Source organism: Pteronotus mesoamericanus, unplaced genomic scaffold, assembly GCF_021234165.1.
Source record: "Pteronotus mesoamericanus isolate MK-2021 breed Mesoamerican mustached bat unplaced genomic scaffold, CSHL_Meso_final contig_169, whole genome shotgun sequence".
NCBI classification, from domain to species: Eukaryota; Metazoa; Chordata; class Mammalia; order Chiroptera; family Mormoopidae; genus Pteronotus; species Pteronotus mesoamericanus.
The window spans coordinates 6494865-6516350 of NW_026555068.1; the positions used below are offsets into that span (position 1 = coordinate 6494865).

General features: G+C 34.0%; 1 protein-coding gene across 1 annotated transcript in view; it reads left to right on the forward strand.

The window, feature by feature from the left end:
• Positions 1-21486, forward strand: part of LOC129064647 (disintegrin and metalloproteinase domain-containing protein 18-like) — a 73229-nt gene that overhangs the window by 49734 nt on the left and 2009 nt on the right. The window contains exons 16-20 of the mRNA XM_054565767.1: positions 2895-3084; positions 5350-5430; positions 13879-13993; positions 17855-18014; positions 21068-21260. Coding sequence (XP_054421742.1) covers positions 2895-3084; positions 5350-5430; positions 13879-13993; positions 17855-18014; positions 21068-21260 — 739 coding nt within the window. The remainder of the gene's footprint in view (positions 1-2894; positions 3085-5349; positions 5431-13878; positions 13994-17854; positions 18015-21067; positions 21261-21486) is intronic.

Here is a 21486-nt window from a genome sequence, read left to right on the forward strand (position 1 = left end):
TGTGATATTGTGTACTTAAAATTTGCTAGGAGGGTAGATCTTATGTTGAGTGTCCTTACCACAAAAGTAATTGTTATAATACAAAGGGCAGGAAGAAACTTTGGAAAGTGATTGATATGTTTCCATTCTTGATGGTGCTGATGGCTTCACGATGTGGACTTGACCCCAAACTCATCAAGTTGTATACATTACATATGTACAGCGGCCTTTAGATGTCAGTGGCTTAAAAATAGAAACAGAGCCAAATTCAAGAACTTAAGAGAGTGGGCACACAATATAAAAACACTCAGAAAAGCTCAGATGATCTAGGGAGAAGCAGGACTTTCTTTCAACCTCCAAGACACAGTCAGTAAAAATTGTTTAATTCTCAGGTAAAAACCACACTCAGCATGGTTAAAAAGCAACTTGCTTCCTTTATGAAGATTTTTGATGATTAAAAATATCTGAATAAAGTGTCTAGTTGGGTGTGACAAAGATAGTATCCTCCACCACCTGTCACCACATGACTTTACCATGGATTACATATACCATGGTAAAGAATGCAGAATATTCCCCGTGCCTCAGCACAGGAAGAACAAGGGATTGAAAGAGGAGGTCTGGAATCACATAGTCTCTAAAAGACAAGGTCTAATCAGCCGCACCTTGTTAGATACCAACACAGAGCAGACCGTGTAGTGCCATAGTAGATGCCAACAAAGACAAGAGACGGTGGTAAAGCAGCCACACTTTCTCTCTCTCACAGATGACCAGAGGCATGTCTACTGCTCTTGGTTTAAGATTACTTATGACAGAAGGAAAAAGAAAAGTGGAAGATAAAATTTAGCAAGCATGACTTATCTGCACTTCATCTGAGCTGATAGTAGCACATAAATTTTCCTGAAATTAAATTACTAGATGAGACTGGAATTCAATGGCACAATTCATCAGTTCCAAGGAGATCATAGTCCCTTTTCTAAAAGAAAAGCCAGTACGAAGAATTCAATGACAAAGGAGAATGGACTTTGGAGGAAGAGTTTGTACTTCATAGCCAGACTAGAAAGAGACCTACCGTGCAAAGCTGGTTTAAGATATATTTTATAGAAACAGAGTGGAGCAGTAATAAAAATGAGTATCTAGCTCTGAGAAACTAGAAAAATTATGCTTAAGAGAGAAAAGCTTAGAAAGATCTTTAGGTTTTGGCTCCCAGCCTCATTTCTAATGATATCTTAATCTTAATGATACCTTAATCTTAATGATACCTTTAAGCTAATCCTTGTGATATTGAAGAACCCAAAAAAGTGTTTTAGGACAAAAGGATAAATGTCCTAATTGGAAAGTCTACTAGAGGGAGACTTTTGTAAAAAATGATCATGACATGCTCAAGAGTCGCATGTCAATAGCTAAGAATGGTTGTTTCCATTGAGGATGAGAGTTTATAGGTTTAGGTAATTCAAGAGCAAGAAATATAATAATACAGGTTACATTTAGGGCATAGAGTAGGAATTTTGTAAGTCTCTTAGAGAAGCCAGTATTCTACCCAATGATAAATCTAAATGGCTAGATAAACTGTTTATGGGTTAGCCTTTGGTATGCTTGTGGCATAAAGGGAATCTAAACATTCCTTAATTCTCAAGAGGGGAATACAGAACTACTGAAAGTATCAACATGTTGAAACAATATAGGCTCTTTATATTTTTGGAGATCAAACCCTTTTCCGAGGTATCATTGGCAAATGTACTTTCCCATACAGTTGGTTCCCTTTTCATTTTGCTGATGTTTTCTTGAGTCATGACCTAAGAATCCTGAAGCCGCAATTCGAAAGAACCTATGTGCCTCAACGCTCAATGCAATAGCAGCACAATTTACAATAGCTAAGGGCTGGAAACAGCCTAAGAGGCCATCAGTAAATGAGTGGATCAAAAAACTGTGGTACATTCACAGCATGGAACACTACACAACAGAAAGACAGAAGGAACTCCTACCCTTTGCAATAGCATGATGGAACTGGAGAGCATTATGTTAAGCGAAATAAGCCAGGCGGTGAAAGACAAATATCGTATAGTCTCACCTATAAGTGGAACCTAGTCAACAAAACAAACAAGTAGGCATAAAAGAAACAGAGATATGGATATAAAGAATAAACTGGCAGTAACCAGAGGGGAGGGGATAGGAGGATAATTGGGGAAAGAAGGGGAAAAGTCAACAAAATTATATAGGTTTCATGTGTACAGTCAAGGAACATATATAAAGGACCCATGGACAAAGACGACAGGTAGGAGGAGTGAAGATTGAATGTGGGAGATGGGGTGGGCAGGGCAGAGGGAGAGTAATAGAGGCAAATGGGGACAACCATAACTGAGCAACAGCAAAACAAAAGAGTTTGGTGAAAAAAAAAAGAAACAATATTAGGATAAAAATAAAGAGCTTATATACTACAGAGTTGTACTGACTGCAGACCGTGGCAGGGACCATGGGCATCATCAGAAGGGGCTCAAATGATAACACAAGGAGTAAATCAATGCCATCTGCCACTTTCTGCAAATGTTAAGTAACAAATGACCAGACTGGTCAAGCTACACCAAAGTGGGCACAGGTAATGGATTTCTCCAAAAAGTGTAGTAAAATATGATGATTGCTCTTATAAAACTGGAGGCCAGACAACAAAGTTGAGTTCTGAAATAGAAAATGACATCATGTCTGCACATTTAGTGGTGCATAATTTTCAATTCTGCTACAATGCTAATTAATTGAATCGCATTCAGTTGTGCACCATAAGATAATGTTATTTTGGCTTTTTTTTTCCTGGTTTTATACTATCGAATGACATTTATGTTACTACCCATGTAATAACATTTATTTGGAACTTGGTATCATAAAAACAGAAATGACAAGGAATTTTCTCTTTCCATTTCTAGAGATGTTCTCTGTGGAAAATTAGCTTGTGTTTGGCCACATAATAATACTTATAAAAGTAATATTCAATCTGCAGTTTATTCATATACTCAAGGGCATATATGCTTATCTATAACCACGGGGTCATCACTGAGATCAGATGGAAGAGATTATGCCTATGTGGCTGATGGTACTGCATGTGGCACCCAAATGGTATCAAAACATATTTGTGTATATTTAACTGTAATAAATTATGTAATTATCTACTACTACATTCAATGATGACTATCACAGTTATAATGAGTGCATTTAAACCTGGTGCTGTCACTTAGCTTCCATATGATAATGAAAAGATCATTAAACTAAGCCTCAGGTACCCAATAACACTTTTTCAGTTAACCTGTCATCAGTTTTTATGTGAGGAGGGATGTATGTGTTTTAAGCACAGGATTCCACCAACAGGTGATTTTTCTAAAAAAGACCTTTGAATTGTAACAACTTTGAATCATAAAATTCTAATTTTGTTTTTTTCAGTCTACGATTGGTTTGAATTTATTATTATTTTATTTTATTTTTAGTGAATTTATTGGAGAGACACTGGTCAACAAAATTATATAGGTTTCATGTGTACAGTTCCACAACATACCACCTTTACATTGTATTGTGCGTTCACCACGGCATGTCAAGTCTTTCATCACTATTTATGCCCCCTATACCTTCTTCCACCTCCCTCCACCTCCTCCTCCTGGAAATCACCACATTGTTGTCTGTGTCCCTGAGTTGTTCCTTTTTATTCCTTTGTTCAATCCCTGCACTCCCTCAGTTGCCCCCCACCCCAACAGCTGTGAGCTCTCTATCTGAGTCTGTCTCTATTTTGCTTGTTGGTTAATTTTGTTCATTAGATTCCACATATGAGTGAAATCATATGGTATTTGTCTTTCTCTGACTGGCCTATTTTACTTAGCATAATGCTCTTCAGGTCCATCCTTATCATCTCAAAGGGAAATATTCTAATTGAGTTTTCAGTTTTCCCCACTTCACAAAGAAACATAATTGACACTTCATATTTCTTAAATCATCTGCTTATGTGTATGTCCAAAATGCATGTGTGAGAAGTTTGGGGAAAAAACCCAAGAAGTCTGTTCAAAGAAAAGATTGTTACAGTGACTTACAAGCTTATGTACATATGCATATATACATACATATGAGCATTTACACTCCTATAGTCATAAAATAAAGGGAGAACAAAAATGGTTCAGATGTTTATTAGCCTGAAAGTATGAAGACACACATTCCAGAAAATATAAGCCCTCTGAGATTTAAAGCAATTGTAAATCAGCGTGTTGCATGTAAATGGTACTCAGCACTTGCTGAATTAAAAATAAAACGAAACCTTGAAATGGTCAATCAATAAGCCATTTCTTATATCTGGGCTCAGCAAAACTATTCCCTTGAGAAACTTGCTTACTGTGGTAGGCAGCTTCAATTTTATTTTTTACTGAGGTGACATTGGTCAATAAGATTATATAGATTTCCAGTATACATTCTTACGATACATGATCTCTATATTGCATGGTGTGCCCACCCCCCAAAGTCAAATCATCTTCCATCACCATATGTTTGACCCCCTTTATCCTTAACTATCCCTCTGCTCCCCTTCCCTCTGGCAACCACCATCCTGTTTGTGTCTATGAGCTTTTTCTTGTTTGTTTTTCTTGCTTGTTCATTTGTTGCTTTCAGTTTTCTATACCACATATGTGTGAAATCACACGGTTTTTAACTTTTTCTGACTGACTTATCTCAGTAGGCAGCTTCTAACATGGCTCCAATGATCCCACTTCCTGGTATTCACTTCCTGAGTATTTTTAGGGAAATCAAAAGAACATAAACTAGGAGGCCATTTATAAAAAAGATAAATGAGGTAAAGAGTTATATATCCTGGTAACAAATTACCACTAAATTACCCACTTTGACATAACAAGGGTTTCATAATAATTATGAGTTAAAATATTTATCTAACCAGATTATTATCACTATTATAGAAGAGGTTTATGATAATTTATAATCCAAAATATTAACTCATATATAAGTCCCAAATAAAATTAATGAATTGTCTCCCAACTTTTGAGGAGTAAATCATTAACATTAATTTAACCAATTACTTATAACAGAACATTAACATTATATAGAAAACTTTTGTGATGGAGATCCTCAACTTAATTCCCAATTGTATGTATCAAAGCCAAAATTATATGACATCATGACCTAAACTATGCTAAAGCTAATGCCCCTATGTTTTTAAAATTAATATTCTTTAGAATTTTGTATTGATATGTCATTATCTTTTTACTAGAATAAGAGTAATATAGAATAAAAAGTCTCAACTTGAGCATTTATTATGTGTAGGTAACAAATACTTTTTCTCATATCAAATTTGTGAATAATTACAAAATACTATGTTGGATCGTTTTGTTTTAGTATTGTGAAAATAAAACCTGCAAAGAAGTTCCTTTAAAGGGATATAACTGCAATGCCTCTACAAAATGCAAAGGGAATGGGGTAAGTGACTTTTCCTTTTGTAGTTCTAAACTGCATGTTATTTTTGTGGTAATTCAAAATAAAAAATGTATCCTGTTTGGGAGAATTGAGAGTCTAGGTTACTTTCCAACTGACCTTGCCGAGAACTAGCTAACTCACATAAAATCAGCTGAAATAATTCAAACATTATTAAATCAATTGTACAATACTATATGTGCATTGTATTTATTGTGAGCACCCTCAACTTATGAATTAGAATATGTTTAAATTAAAAACATATACTTTTTCCTAATGCCTATACATACATGTTTTATAACATATTTTGTTTACTCTCATACTCGATAATTAAAATTTATGGCTGTATAATATTTTACAGAGAATACTTAAACTTGTTGCCATGTTATGGAATTTTCGGTTTGTTCTTCATAAGGAGGTTTCTAATGGGAAATATATTCTCATGTAAAAAACTTTTTTGTTTCTTTGGAGCATTTTATCTAATTTAATCTGGTAATACAATTTTCATTACTTGTAGATTTTATTTTCATTGCTTAATACTTATTCTTTGGTCCTTTGTATGCAGTCAGTGTTATATGATTGATCCCAAATTCACCAAGTTTATCAGTATTCAACTTTATAATTTAAAGTTGATTAGTTTAGAAGATTTAAAATGTTACTACCCTGTATAATTTTGTGTGGGCTGTAAACAAAGAGGGTCACTACATCTTAATGTTCTGTTTCTCTATAGTTATACAACAGTTGGCATAATCTTTTGCTTTCCTTTGTTCAATGATTTGTTTCATAAAATATCAAAAAGAAAGTTATATTACAGATTATGGATACCTTGTTTTTTAGATAAGAATTTTTCTTAACATATTCCTATTTAAGTTCTATTTTATATTCTTTAGACTTTTTAAATGTATTTTTTCTTTTGATAAAACTTTTTATTTTTATTTTGAAATAAACAATGAATAAAATAAAATTTGTTATTTTTCATTTTTCTATGTATGTTATATTTCACAATTAAAATGTTTTCAAAAGAGCACTAAAAGTAATCAAAATGTCAAGTAAAATTTAACTGAGACTAGAGGAAGCTGTGTTAACATCCCAGTATATCTCAACAAATAGGCAACTCTATTGTATGGAATTGATAGAGGTGATTTACAACCCCTTCCTTTACAATAACAGCTCAATTTTATAAATATGTAGCTGTTCAGAAATCTAATTTTGAAATGTTGCTTGTTAATATGGTGTTACTCATTTTTTGTTCATGATATACCTTTTTTATTAGCAAAACTCTATTTTTAGAGGAGTTTTAGGTTCACAGCAAAACTGAGGGGGAAGTAACAGAGATTTGCCATATATCTCTCACCCACACACACGCATAGCCTACCCTACTATCAACATTCTGTATTAAAGTGGTACCTCTGTTGCAGTTGATTAACCTACATTGACACATCATAATCACCTAAAGTCCATAGGTGAACCACATTAGCATTTGCTTTTGGTGTTGTATATTTTATGAGTTTGGACAAATGTATAATTACATGTACCCATCGTGATGGTATCATAAGAGCATTTTCACTAGCCTAAAAATTCTCTGTGCTCCTCCTTTTTATCCCTCCCCAACCTTAACCTATGGCAACCACTAATCTTTTCACTCTCTCCATAATTGTGCCCTTTCTAGAATGTCATATAGTTGGAAATGAATGGTGCGTAGCCTTCTCAGAGTAGTTTCTTTCAATTAGCAATATGCTTCTAAGGTTTCTTTATGTCTTTTCATGCCTTAATAACGCATTTCCTTTTAGCATTCAATAATATCCCATTGTCTGGATTTACCACAGTTTATTTTTTTCACCAACTATTTATTTCTTGCATTTCTCCTTTACACATTTTCTTTCATTTTTAATGAATTGTTATTCAATTCCTTCCCTTACCCTTCTTTACCCAAATACAAAGGAAATTCTAGGGTATAACTTTGTTTTTTCTTATTAATTATCAGTAATTATAACATGTTTTCTAAGATCTTTATTCCTCTATCCTTATACAAAACTTAAACAAAAGCATCTACCCCTGTACACACAGTTAAGCCCATTTTTGTACTTTTCCATATCCTTCACCTTTCACCTTGAACTTGTGTTTTGTGTAGCTGCTTTGACTTTGAGATACCTGAGAGATTCTACGCATCGTTTTTTCTTTTTTCTTTTTTTTTATTGTTGACACTATTACAAATGTCTCCATTTTGCCCTTTTGCTGACCTCCACCCACTCCCCGACCCCCCTTCCTTCTGGCCATCACTACACAGTTTACTGTGTCTATCTATGGGTTATGCATAAATATTTTGGGGCTAGTTCCTTCACCTTCTTTAATCCAGTTTCCCCTCCCCCTTCCCGCTGACAACTGTTAGTCTGATCCATGTGTCCATGCCTCTGTTTCTATTTTGTTTGTTTATCTTGTTCTTCAGATTTTGGTATACAAGATCATTTGGTATTTGTCTTTCTCTGACTGGTTTATTTCACTTAGCGTTATGCTCTCCAGGTCCATCCATGATGTTGCAAATGATAAGATTTCTTTCTTTTTTATGGCCATGTTGTAGTCCATAATGTAAATGTACCACAGCTTTTTTATCCACTCATCTACTGAAGGGCACTTGGGCTGTTTCCAGGTCTTGGCGATTGTAAATAACACCGTTATGGACATAAGGGTATATATATTCTTTCAAATTGATGTTTCAGGATCATTAGGATATATACCCAAAAGCAGGATCGCTGAGTCAAAAGGCATTTTGATTTTTAATTTTTTGAGAAAACTCCATGCTGTTTTCCACAGTGGCTGCACCAATCTGCATTTCCACAAAAAGTATACAAGGTTTCTTTCTTCCCCACATCCTCACCAGCACTTGCTGTTTGTTGACTATTGATGGTAGTCATTCTGGCAAGTGTGAGGTGATAACAATGTTTTTTTCCTAAAAATTATGTTATAAATGGAATTCCAATCTATTTATACTAGCCAAAAATAGACAAAAATACTAGAATACTATACTAGACAAAAATATTCTTTCTAATATGATATTTTTTTTCTATTTTAATGGGAGAGGAGGAGTGCTGGAATATGACTATTCAAAAAGGAAAGAGAGAGTGAATGTGAGATATATACATTTAGAGTTGTTACATACCAGCAATGCAAAAATATTGCCATCCCACAAAAGAATCCCCTTGTTGTCATAGGATTATGACATTTCAGTTTCCTGCTCCCCAAACGCTGTACATTCTGTCATGCTGTCCTGTTGCTTTCAGTCCTGTCAAAGAGTAATGTGATGCGAGTTTAATTCCCCTTACTTTCTGCAGAATGTTGTAAGATTAATTCTTGAGCTTAAAAATATCGGTGACAAGTGGCTGAGATTTGCATTTTTTGCTTCAGTTTTCCTATTAGAATGTCAATTTGCACATCCAGTCTGATATATCAAGTCATTCTTCATTTAAGAACATTTGTATAGTGCTATGTGTTTGGTTGTTGCTTTTGCTCTAGCTGAGCACCTTTATCTTCAATGAAATTAGTCAAAATGCAATGAAAGTGTCTTCTGTTGTCCTATCTTGCTGAGGTAGTTATAACTGAGGAAGAGGAAACAATTATGGATTAGGTTTAAATTGATAAATCAATGATATTCCAATCTTAATTAGGAAGTGGGTATTTGAACAAAAATAAATAAATTTTTAAAATGGGGGAAAAAAACTTCATGTTAAAATATTTATAACCAGTGTACTAAATATATACAGGTATATAAAATACTTTGTGAAATTGAAGGCTATAATTCAAACTCATTTTATTGAAATCATTTTTGATGTATAGGGAAACAAAGGTTTAAAATTTTTGATAAACTTTAAGGCAAACAATTTAGCAGTATGACTGCAATGAACACAACATAATATCTGTAGAGTTAAAAGAAATATCGATATAATTTAATATTATGAGTTTTTTTTTATTCCTACTCCATTGTCCATGTCCATGGGTCATTCATACATGTTCTTTGTCTAGTCCCTACCTCTTCTTTCTACCACTGTCCTCTTTCCCCATCCCTCTGGTAATTATCAGTCTGTTCCATGTTTCCATACCTGTGGTTTATTTTGTTCCTTAGTTTATTTTGTTGAAAAAAGTCCACTTATAGGTGAGATCATATGGTCTTTCATCAACTGGCTTATTTCACTTAGCTTAATACTCTCCAATTCCATCCATGTTGTCACAAAAAGTAGGAGTTCCATCTCTCTCCCTCTTTTTTTCTTTCTTTCTTAAATGCACGTTGATTTTATCTATTTTTTAAATGTCAAATTATAAAATATCAAAAAATTTAAAACCATTATAAAGTCTCAGCAATTAAACTAACATGACACCAGCACAGAAATAATCAAGTAGATCAATGAAATATAATGAACATTGTAGAGATAAACATATATATCTGTCTAACAATGTAATATATGATTAAGTTGATATTTCAAATCAATGGGTAAAATAAGGCTTATTCAACAAATAAGGCACAGGGACCACTATTACTTGAAATAAAACAAATAGAGAGCCCTATTTCACACATTATACAGGAAACATTCAGGTGAGTTAAAAATCAATATGTAGAATCTAAGGAGTTTTAGGAGAAAATACAAATATATATTTTTCTCACGCTGAAGTAAAATATTGAAACCCAGAAGCTATAAAGTAAAATATTGACAACATGACTATATTAAAAATTTGAGACTATACAGTAATATATGTATAAAAAAGTTTAAGGACAAGTAATAGAATAGGAAAGTATTTGCAACACATCTGAAAAAGGGTTAATGGTTTATTTGCTTGTTTTTAGGGAAAATATTTCACAAACATTTAATAAAAATATGGATAAAGAATACCAAAGAGTCATTTAAAGCTTTTTAAAAATAGAAATAGACAAGAAATATATAAAAACAAGTTTAGTTTCAACAAATAATAAAGGAATAATTAAAATAACACATCATTGTCACAATCAGACTAATACATATTAAAAAATATTGGTAATATCAAGTATTGGCAACTGTGAAAGGAACTGGGTATTCATAGACGCTTTTTCATTTTCTTAAAGCAGTCCCTTTAGCATATTTTGCAGTGCTGATTTGGTGGAGCTGTATTCTTTTAGCCTTTTTTTGTCCGGGAAACTCCTTATTTCACCTTCCATTTTAATTGAGAGCCTTGCTGGGTAGAGCAGTCTTGGTTGCAGGCCTTTGCTTTTCATTACTTGGAATATTTCTTACCACTCCCTTCTGGCTTGCAGTATTTCTGTTGAGAAGTCTGCTGCTAGCTGTTTTGGGGCTCCCTTATATGTAACTACCTGTTTCTCCCTTGCTTCCTTTAGGATTCTCTGTTTGTCTTTAATATTTGCCATTTTAATGATGATGTGTCTTGGAGTGGGCCTCATTGGGTTCCTCTTGAATGAGACCCTCTGTGCTTCCTGGACTTGTGAGACTTTTTCTGTCCTCAAATTGGGGGAGTTTTCCATCATTACTTTTTCAAACAGGTTCTTTATCTCTTCATCATCCTCTTCACCTTCTGGTATCCCTATTATACGGATATTATTTCGTTTCAGGTTGTCCTGCATTTCCCTAAATCCCTCTTCATTCTTTTTTTAAGTCTTTTTTCATTTTCTTGCTCTTTCTGGGAGATTTTTCTACCTTGTCCTCAAGCTCACTGATTCGTTCCTCTGCTTCATCTAGCCTGCTTGTGATCCCTTCTACTCTGTTCTTCAACTCAGAAACTGTGTTCTTCATTTCCTCTTGTCTCTTATTGGTAGTTTCTATGTCCTTTTTCATACTGATATAGTTTGCAGTAAGTTCCTTGTAGTTTTCCTGTAGTTTTTGGCAATTCTCTGTCGGCTCACTGAGCTCAATGAGCTTCCTTAGAACCGTTATTTGGAACTCAATATCTGACAGTTTACTTGCCTCTTTTTCAATTAGTTCTCTTTCTGGGGATTCTTCCTTTCCCTTCGAGTGGGGGATGTTTCTTTGTCTTCCCATTGTTTGTGAGACTCTTCTTTGTTGCTTCTGCTTCTTAAGTTGATCTGTCTTGATTTCCTGACTTTGTGGTCATGAGTATATTTTTTTTAATGTTCCAGTTCTATATCTACACATACAGACATGAAAGTAAGTTCACAGTATAACATTAGTGATATTAGTTTGGCAAAAATCCATTAATGTGTGTTGATGTGTGTTTGTGGATGTGGGTATCTGTGTTTACATATGAATGTGTGAATGAAATTCAGGAAATGCTTACTTATCATTGGGGAGAGGGAATTAGTGAGTGAGAACTCATTCAGTTACATGTATTTTAATTGTGTGAATTTCACAACATTTTACTTATTTTATTTTAAAATAAAAATTAAATCTAAACCATTCAAATTAAAAATCACAAATAACACGTAAAGTGCACAGACGATAAACTGCTAGTGAGGCAAGTTTATCATAAAGTTCTATTTTATAGTTCACTTAAAAATTTTTCTGCATTTTATTTGATTTTCAAAAATGTATTCACTTAAAAGCAGATACATATGGTTTATCAATAGTGTCAAATTTCTAAAAAGGGCTAGGGTAAAAAATTTAAGTGGCCAAGCAAACTGATGATAATTTTATCACAATACTTTGTATAGAAATGAAAGTGCATCAGTGGGAAATGTGGAAGTGGTAACAGCAAATCTTTGAAAATAAATTGATATATTTGTGAAAAATTCTAAATTCACCCAATAAAGTGCTATCTTCTGTTAATGCCATAGCCATAATTTTACTGACTCCAATGATTACTAGAATTAATGGGGTGATCACAGTGTAGGTTTAAAAATACCAAATCAATATAATATACATCTGAAAATAATATAACCAATGTAAGATTTTATAGTAACTACATTTAAATAAAAAATACATTTGTTAATATGATTGGGGATGACAAAAATCTTACAAAAACAGTCCAAATATAGAGGCCAGAAATACAAGGTATGTCTGAATAAAGTCCAAACATTGTTAATATAATGAGAATGGTTTGTGCAACATCAATGTGACCTAGCAGCAAAGGAGAGTGGACTGGAATGTGCATGCATGAACAATTACAACTTCACTGTACAAGTCAGCAGGGGCAGTAGACGCCATTGAGTGAGCATGTGCACTGTGTGGCCGTTGCATTCAAAATGACTGAGTTAGTAGAGCAACAAATCTGCTTCAAATTTTGTGTTAAGCTTGAACATTCCTCCACAGAAACGATTTGGGTGATGTAGGAGGCCACAGCCACAAGCAACTGGTGATTGACAGCTTCATCATGACAACACACCCACTCATGCATCACATCTCTTGCAGAGTTTTTAGGTGAAATATCTAAAAACCCTGCTAACAGCCCAGATTTGGTGCTCTGTGACTTCTGGCTTTTCCCAACACCAAAATCACCTTTGAAAGGGAAGTGATTTCAGACTGTTAATGAGATTCAGGAAACTATGACAGGCAACTGATGGCAACTGGGAGATCTGTGTCAGGTCCTAAGGTGCCTACTTTGAAGGGGACGGAGATGTCATTGTCCTATGTACAATGTTTCTTGTATCTTGTATCTTCTTCAAGAAATGTATTTTTTATATTAAGTGGCTGGATAACTTCTGGACAGACCTCACACTCTACTGTGTAAGTAGTGATTACATCATTGACTATATGGTGTCAAAGTTTTCACTACTATTTCTAACTTATTACTCGCATTACAATCATACACCACATAACAACATTTCTGTCAGTTACTGCATATAGGACAGTGGTCCCATAAGATTAAGTGGAACTGAAAAATTCCTATCACCCATGACATTGTAGCTGTCTTAGCCATTGTAGCTTCATAGCACCATGCATTACTCACATGTTGTGGTGTTGCTGTTCTAAAGAAACCCAGTGCTCTACCAATTGTGTAAAAGTATAGCACAATTATGTAAGGTACATAATACTTGATATCATCATAAACATCCACATTACTGGTTTATCATTTATTACACTATCCTATTTTTAAGTGCACTCTTTCTACTTATAAAAATAGTTTGCTTTAAAACAGTTTGTTCTGTTACCTTAGCAGCAGCCTCATACATTTCATGTTTACCACATCTCTTGATTGCATCATTTTCTCTTGTGCTTGATTTAATCTTGTGTTTTTTTGTACAGTAACATGCTGTACAGGCTTGTAGCCTAAGAGCAATAGATTATACCTCCTAGACATGTAGGAGGTATATGCCATCCTGGTTTGTGTGTAAGTGCACTCTGTGATGTTTGTACAATGCCAAAATCATCTAACCATGCATTTCTCAGAATGTATCCCCTTTAAGTGGAACAAGATTGTATATATTCTTAATAAACTTTAAAAAATAGTGATTTTACTCTTTCAAATTTAGTTGTTTACATATAACATGATTTATAGTGATTATGTGTTTTTCTGTTCTAGATATGTAATAATTTGGGAAATTGTCATTGCTTTCCTGGCTATCGGCCTCCAGATTGTGAATTCCAGCTTGGTTCACCAGGGGGAAGTATTGATGATGGAAATGTTCAGAAATCTAGTGAGTTAATCTAGAAATTAAACTTTTATAACAAAGTAAAATTTTGTTCTATGAAATCAAGAAATGTACTACCACATCCAATCCCTCATTATCTTCTGAGTGATTAAGAGTTACCATGTTTTGGTAAAGATGAAGACGTACATTAGCATGGCTTGCCTCCTTGCACAACCACGTCAAAATTACAACTAAACTGTAGAACAACTATCACTCAGAACCATCAGAAATTGAGTTGAAGGGAAGTCTGACAACTATAGAATTAAATAAATCACATCAATCCAGAAGGTAGGAGGGGCAGAGACACAGAACGAGCTTGTCCCATATCCATGCGTGGTGGACAAAAATTTGGGAGTGATATCTTGGGAGTGAGGAGCCTCAGCCCCATACCCAGCCCCCCAGCCCTATCATTTGATTTACCTGTGGAAGAATGCATGTGATGATGTCTGTCAGAAGCTATGGGAACTTGATAAAAATGTTCCAACTCAATAAGGACATCAAGACTGGTATTCGTTGGTCAGTTTATAATTAAAGTAATTTATGTAATGGTATAAGTGTGTATATTTTATGTGATATGAGATGAAATATTTGGATATAACTTCAGAAAGTAACAATGTTTCAGAGACAGAATGTCTTAGATCACTGATGATTCTTAAAGGAAAGAACATAAAGAGGAGTAGTTGCAAGGGCTTCTGCCACGATAGAAAAATAATAATAGAAAAATACATGAGAGATTTTTCACAAGGCAATAGTATAAGATTATGATTCTAGGGGTAAGAGAAACACAAGGCTTATCATTGTATATTTGTGAAAAAATATCAACCATTCTTGCATATGTGTAATAGAAAATTCAGATGAAAAGGAAAAAGAAAGAATGAATGTATAGAAAAATGTTTTTAAAACTAATTCCCTCAAATATCCTAAACATGAAAAAGTTAACTCTCAGACACAAGAAGATAAGTGAATCTCAAGCAAAATAAAATTTAAAAAATACATCTAGTGTATATGGAAAAATTTTTAGCATTGGCCACATGTTAGGATAGAAAACAAGCCTTGATAAATTCAAGAAGTTTGAAATTATACCAAACATCTCTCTGACCTCCATGGTATAAAACTAGAAAACAATTACAAGGAAAAAAACCCTGAAAAACACACAAACATATGGAAGCTAAATAACAACGAATGGATAAACAATGAGATCAAAGAAGAAATCAAAATCTACCTTGAGACCAATGAAAATAAACATACAATAACCCCTAATCTATGGGAAACAGCTAAAGCAGTCCTAAGAGGAAAATTGGTAGTAACACAGGCATACCTCAAGAAGTAAGACATATCTCAAAAAAAAACCCAATCTAACTTTATACCTAAGGAACTAGAAAAGAACAAACAAAGCCCCAAGTGAGTAGAAAGAAGGAAATAATAATGATTAGGGCAGACAAAAATGCCACAGAGCCTAAAAAAAATTACAAAAGATCAATGAAACCCAGAGTTGGTTCTTTGAAAAGATACTCAAGATTGACAAACCTTGATCAGGCTCATCAAGGAAAAAAGAGAGAGAACCTAAATAAATAAAATCAGAAATGAAAGACAAGTAACAACTGACACCAGCGAAATACGAAGGATTATAAGAAAATATTACAGACAACTATATGACAACAAATTGGACAGTCTGAAAGAAATGGATAAATTCCCAGGGACTCCCAAATCTGAATCAAGAAGATCTCCCAAAACTGAATCAAGAAGAAACAGAAAGTCTGAACAGACCAATTACAACTAATGACATTGAAGCATTAATAATTTTTTAAAAATCCAACAAACAAAAGTCCTGGACTGAATGGCTTCCCATGTGAATTTTACCACATATTCAAAGAACTAACACCTATCCTCCAAGTATTCCAAGAAAGTCAAGAGGAGGGAGAACTCCCAAGCTCACTTTACAAGGCCAGCATTATCCTAATTCCAAAACAGGATAAAGACATTACAAAGAAAGAAAATTATAGGCCAATATCCCTGATGAACATAGATGCAAAAATCTTCCACACGATATTAGAAAACTGAGTTCAGTGTTTGCTTGTGTGGAGGAGTTGCAGCATGGCAGGATCACGGAGCAGCCAGAGAAGAGCTTGAATGATGTACGCATTCATCATTTCGATGTGATGGTTCCATGGATGGTTTTCATGGATGGTTTCATATAAAAAAACCTATCAAATTGTGCATTTTAAATAAGTAAATTTATTATGTGTCAAAATACTTCAGTAAAGCTATTAAAATAAAATTTAAATAACATAAAATAGTCATACTAGTAGTCAAATTTCGGGTGCCAGTTAAATGCATTTCATTTATTTATCAAATTAAAAAAATGTAAGTCTTGTACACTAAGTGAAGAAAACCCACAATGTCAAAACAAAAACAAAAAAAAACTTCTTTTATATGTTGCCTCATTGGGGTGTACCTTTGTCAAATCTTAATCATCTGTGCAGTTAAAAATGTTTGCATTTCATTGTATATAAAAGTAACTGTAACAAAAAGAAGGGAAACATCAAATATATGCAACAACCAAGACGTTTATTCACTAATGAAAATATAATTGTTACAGCCACTTAGGGAAATCATTGGAATATTTGCTAAGTCAGATATTGGAATATGCTGTGAATAATCATTGCTAGTCTCAAGGACATATATCTGAGAGATATGTGTGCATATGTTGATTAAAAGACAAGTAATAAAATATTCATAGCAGCTCTAATCATAATATCAATAATTGCAAATTACCCAAATGCCTATAAGGAATAGAATGTATTAATGGCTGTTAAATCTATATACAGATAGAGTATGTAGAGATGAGAATGAACATTTTACATCCCTAAGGGACAATATGGGTGAATCCCAAAATTAGATAATATTGAGTAAAAAAAAAAAAAAAGACAAAAATACATACATAAAATATAATTCTATGTATATAAAGTTTAAAATCTGCCAAGAGTGATCTATGCTTTTAAACACCAATGTAGTGATTACCTTCAGGAAAAGTAGTGCCTGGAAGAAAACAGAATGGGGTTTCTGGGGTAATATTTTCTGGTAATATGTTTCCTGGATTTGGGCTGTTTACATAGATATATTCGATTTAGAAAATTCTTTGAGCTGGATAATTATGGCATGCATGCATTTCTAACATATTATGCTTCAGTAAGAATTTAACATATTAAGAATACTGAAATTGTGTAATACTTTAATTTTTTAAGTGTAAGAAATAATAAAAGGTGTAGCATGTTTTACAGACTTAATGAGGGAAAATACACACATACTACATATAGTTATATAGACATAGATAGAGATACAAGTATACCTATACTTATTATAGGTATAAGTAAGGATTTATTTATATGCATTGAATATAAATACTAGATGGAAAAACACAAGTGGTTTAAAAATGGTTTCCTCTAATGAGAGAAACTGTGGTTTGGCAAGGAAAGAGGATGGGGTTTTTCACAGTACATTCCTTTTTAAATGTTTAACCCAGGCCTTACTAATGTATTCCCTTCTATGATAGCAATGTCATCAAAAAGCTAAAGGTAGCAAGCAATATTCAAAACATGTCCCTACTACCAGGATAATTAAATAAATATGCATAAAAGACAAACAGGAAATTTATTTTTAAAGTACCATTGTAATTTTGGGTTATGACTTACATTTTCTTCTATTTTCCCTATGAGATTCCAAGGTATTAAGTTTTCAATTGTTTTTTACATATGTATATAAATATATAGGTATGTGTGTATTACCTGTATATGATTAAAGTGAAGGAAATATACATTTATTTAAATATTTAGTGAATACCCACTGATCTCTATGTTTTATTTCTAGCTACAGTTTTTATTAAAAAGGACTACAGTGCACATCAGTACAACTGGCTTATTCTCAGTTTCTACATTGCTTTGCCCTTTTTAATAATTTTCATCATGATGGTCAAGAAGCTAAATGAAATGAGAAAGCCTTGCAACAGAGAGAACTCAAAATATGAAGGGTAAATATGATTATACAAATAATCTGTCATAAATTGTGTAAGACATTGACCAGTGTCATAAATTTATATTTATAATATAGAACAATTATTATATTTATTTCTAAGTATATGTTATTTTTAATTTAATATAAATGACAGTTTTACAATTTTGTTTTCCAGTAGTTTGTTATTAACACATACGTATATCTTTTGAGAGAGAGAGAGAGAGAGATCGAGAGATCAAAATGCAAATAGGACAATATCTTGACTCAAGTGGGGAAACAACAGAACATTTCAGTTAGAAAGGGAACTGCATTTCTCAGAAATTCGTTTCCATATAACGCATTTATTTATTTATTTCTACCCACTTCTACATTTGTTATCAAGTAACACTTTCTCAGTCTTGAGAACTTGATCATGACATAACATTTTATTTTAAGTGAAATTGGGGTTTCAAATAATTTGCTAGGTTAAATAACTGTCTATTAAAGAAATAAATTATAAATTTCCATTTTTTTAAAATCTGAAATCATTAACATCTTCTTACATCTACACATGTTAAGATAAAACTACAGATGGTTTCAGTCACTGACCCAGGTTACTAAGTTCGTCTCGCAATGATTTTGCCGGTTTGTATATTCCAAAGAATTCATAGACTCCGTAAAACATACTCACATAAGGTTCTATTCAAATACAATGCATTGTTGGTGAAACGAAAGTTTCAGATATTCAGTTCACATTACATATAAAATGTTCAGTTGGTTCTCCACAAGGGTTCAAGAAGGTCATGGTTATAACTGTATATGTTATAAATTGTAATTATTTTTGTTTAAACAATTACCTTTTTAAAACAGCTTTATTAAAATGTAATTTTAAATATACAATTTACTCATTTCAGTGTACAATTCAATGATTTCACTTTATTCACCTAGTTATATAATTATCACTACAATCAGTTTGAGAACATTTTTTAGGACATTTTCATCACCCTAAAAGAAAATTTTTGTTCTCCTTAGAAGTTGCTCCCAGTGATCACCAGTGACTGGGATTGAAGGAAATGGTGAGGTGTTGGTCTAAAGGTACAAACTTCTGGTTACAAAATCAGTAACTTCTGGGGGTCTAATGTACAGCATAGTGATTATAGTTAGTAAAAATTTAAACTATGCAACTTTTTGGGATGAAAAACATAGCATTGTGTTGATCTAGGACTATACCAAGAGTTCATAAACATGAGAACAATTCATGAACCACAAGGAAAATTTGGATTTGGTCTAAAGAAAGATATTGGATCAGAAGAATACTCTCTTAAGGCAGTGAAAGACAAACTGTGATCTGGTGGAATGTGTTTACAAATCATATAGTTGGCAAAATTTTTCTATATATTTTTTAAAAATTTGAACCCAATGGTTTAAAACAAAACCCAGTTAGAAAATGAGCAAAGGCATGAACATGGAATTGACTGAAGGAATATAAGATAGCAAAGAAGCGCATTGAAATGTGACTAACATAATGAGTCATTGGGTAAATGCAAATTAAAGTCACAATGACATATCATATTTCCTCCAACAGAATGACAAGATTAAAAAACAAAACAGTGATAATAGCAAATACTTATGAGGATGCGAGAAACTGGGTTACTCACATTGCTGGAGGAAACGCAAATGTATAGCTACTCTGGCAATGAGCTTGTTGGTTCTTATCGTACAGCCCAACAATTTCACTCTCGGGTATATATCCTAGAAACAGGGAAGTTTACATTTGCACAGAAACCTGCACATGAACATTCCTAGCAGTGTTAGTTGTAATAGCTACAATCTTGAAATTACCCAAGTACTCTTTTGATGGATGCATGATGAAGCAAAATGTAGAGCTGTTTTCAGTACTCATCACTGCTCTCATTATCCCCAGACTATTAGAAGTTTTTTTTTTCTAAGACATAAAATGTCCTAACTTATTTACACTTAAAACTCTTGGATGAGAGTTCTGGTCAAGATGGCTTGCCTCTTCCCATGACCACATCAGAATTACAACTTAATGATAGAGCAATCAACCTGGAGAACTATCTGAAGACAAGCTGGACATAAGTCCTATAACTAAACATAAAAAGGAGAGACTACATGGACCCTGGCAGAAGGAACAGAGACACGAAACGGGCTGGCCCTACACCCACTGGAGACAGTTGAGATTGGGAGGGATATCTCAGCTGTAGAGGTACCTCCTGAGGAACAAAGGGTCCCAGCTTCACACTGGGCTCCCCACCCAGAACACTAGCGCCAGCAAGAGGAGCCCCCACAACTCTGGCTGTAAAAAAGAAGGGGAAATGGAGTAAGAAAAGGGAAGAGTATAATATGAGGTTTAAAAAAAGTGAAAAAGTGAAAAAAAAATAGGAATAAACATCTCCTACAGCAATATTAAAGACAAAGGAGCAAAGATTAGTAAAGGTGGAAAGGGAATAAGAAAGAAAAAAAGTTTTTAAGATATAAAGGAAAGAAAAGTGATTTTGAGAGGATAGAGGGAGAAGGAATAATCAGTGAGGAATGAAAACCAGGCTAAGCGAGGAAAAAAATAAAATTTAAATGAAAGAAGGAAAGGCAGGAGGAAGGCAAAATGGAGTAGGAGAAGGGAACAGTAAAATTGGAGATTTAAAATACAAAAAGAGTGAAACTCTAGGAATGGAATTAAACGCAACCACCATCTCAATGGTGGAGAGAGAATAAAGATATTATAAGAAAGGGAAAAATAATGTGAGATGGCTAATGGCAAGAAAAATGGTTTAGAGAGGCTGGAGGGAAGAGAAATAGAGTGCAGAATAGAAACAAGATGTACAAAGGAAAAAAATAAAATTTAAAACAAAAATACAAGGAAGGAAGAGAAAGGAGGAGTAAAATATGAGATTTGAAATAACCAAACAACATAGTGAAATCATAGGAATGAACTTGAAGAAAAAGAAAAATGTTAAAAAGTTATGCAGGAGAAAAAAATAAGGCAAACAATGAAGAAAACTGCAGTGGAATTTCTCAGTAGTGTCTAGTGTTTGCCACTAGCCTTTCTGCATCTGCCCCTGGTAATGTCAGACGGTGTCCTAGTCGAGCTCCAGGCAGCTTGTTGGAATCTACACGCAGTTCACAGCCTGGGGTGTCTCCTTCAGGCTTGGCTGGTCCCCACTGTTCTACCCTGCTGGCTTTCCATCAGCACAAGGCCCAGGAGTGGTTCATCTCCAAGAGCACTGCAAATACTATCACCACCTACCTCCAGAGGGGGCCTCTGGTGCAGGGTCCCTGGCTCACCCCCAGGGAGCACTGTTCAGTCTTCAGGGAAAATAATGGGAATGTTTCCAGTCCCCTGTCTCCCCCGACCCTCCACCCCGACAACCATGTCTTGGTCTGCCCCAGATTATTTCCAATAATGTATAGTTTCTGGTGAATTAGCTGTGTGTTTCCTGTGTAAAGGGGCAGCTCTTTCCTGCTTGGTGCTGATGGCGTCTCTGTACAAG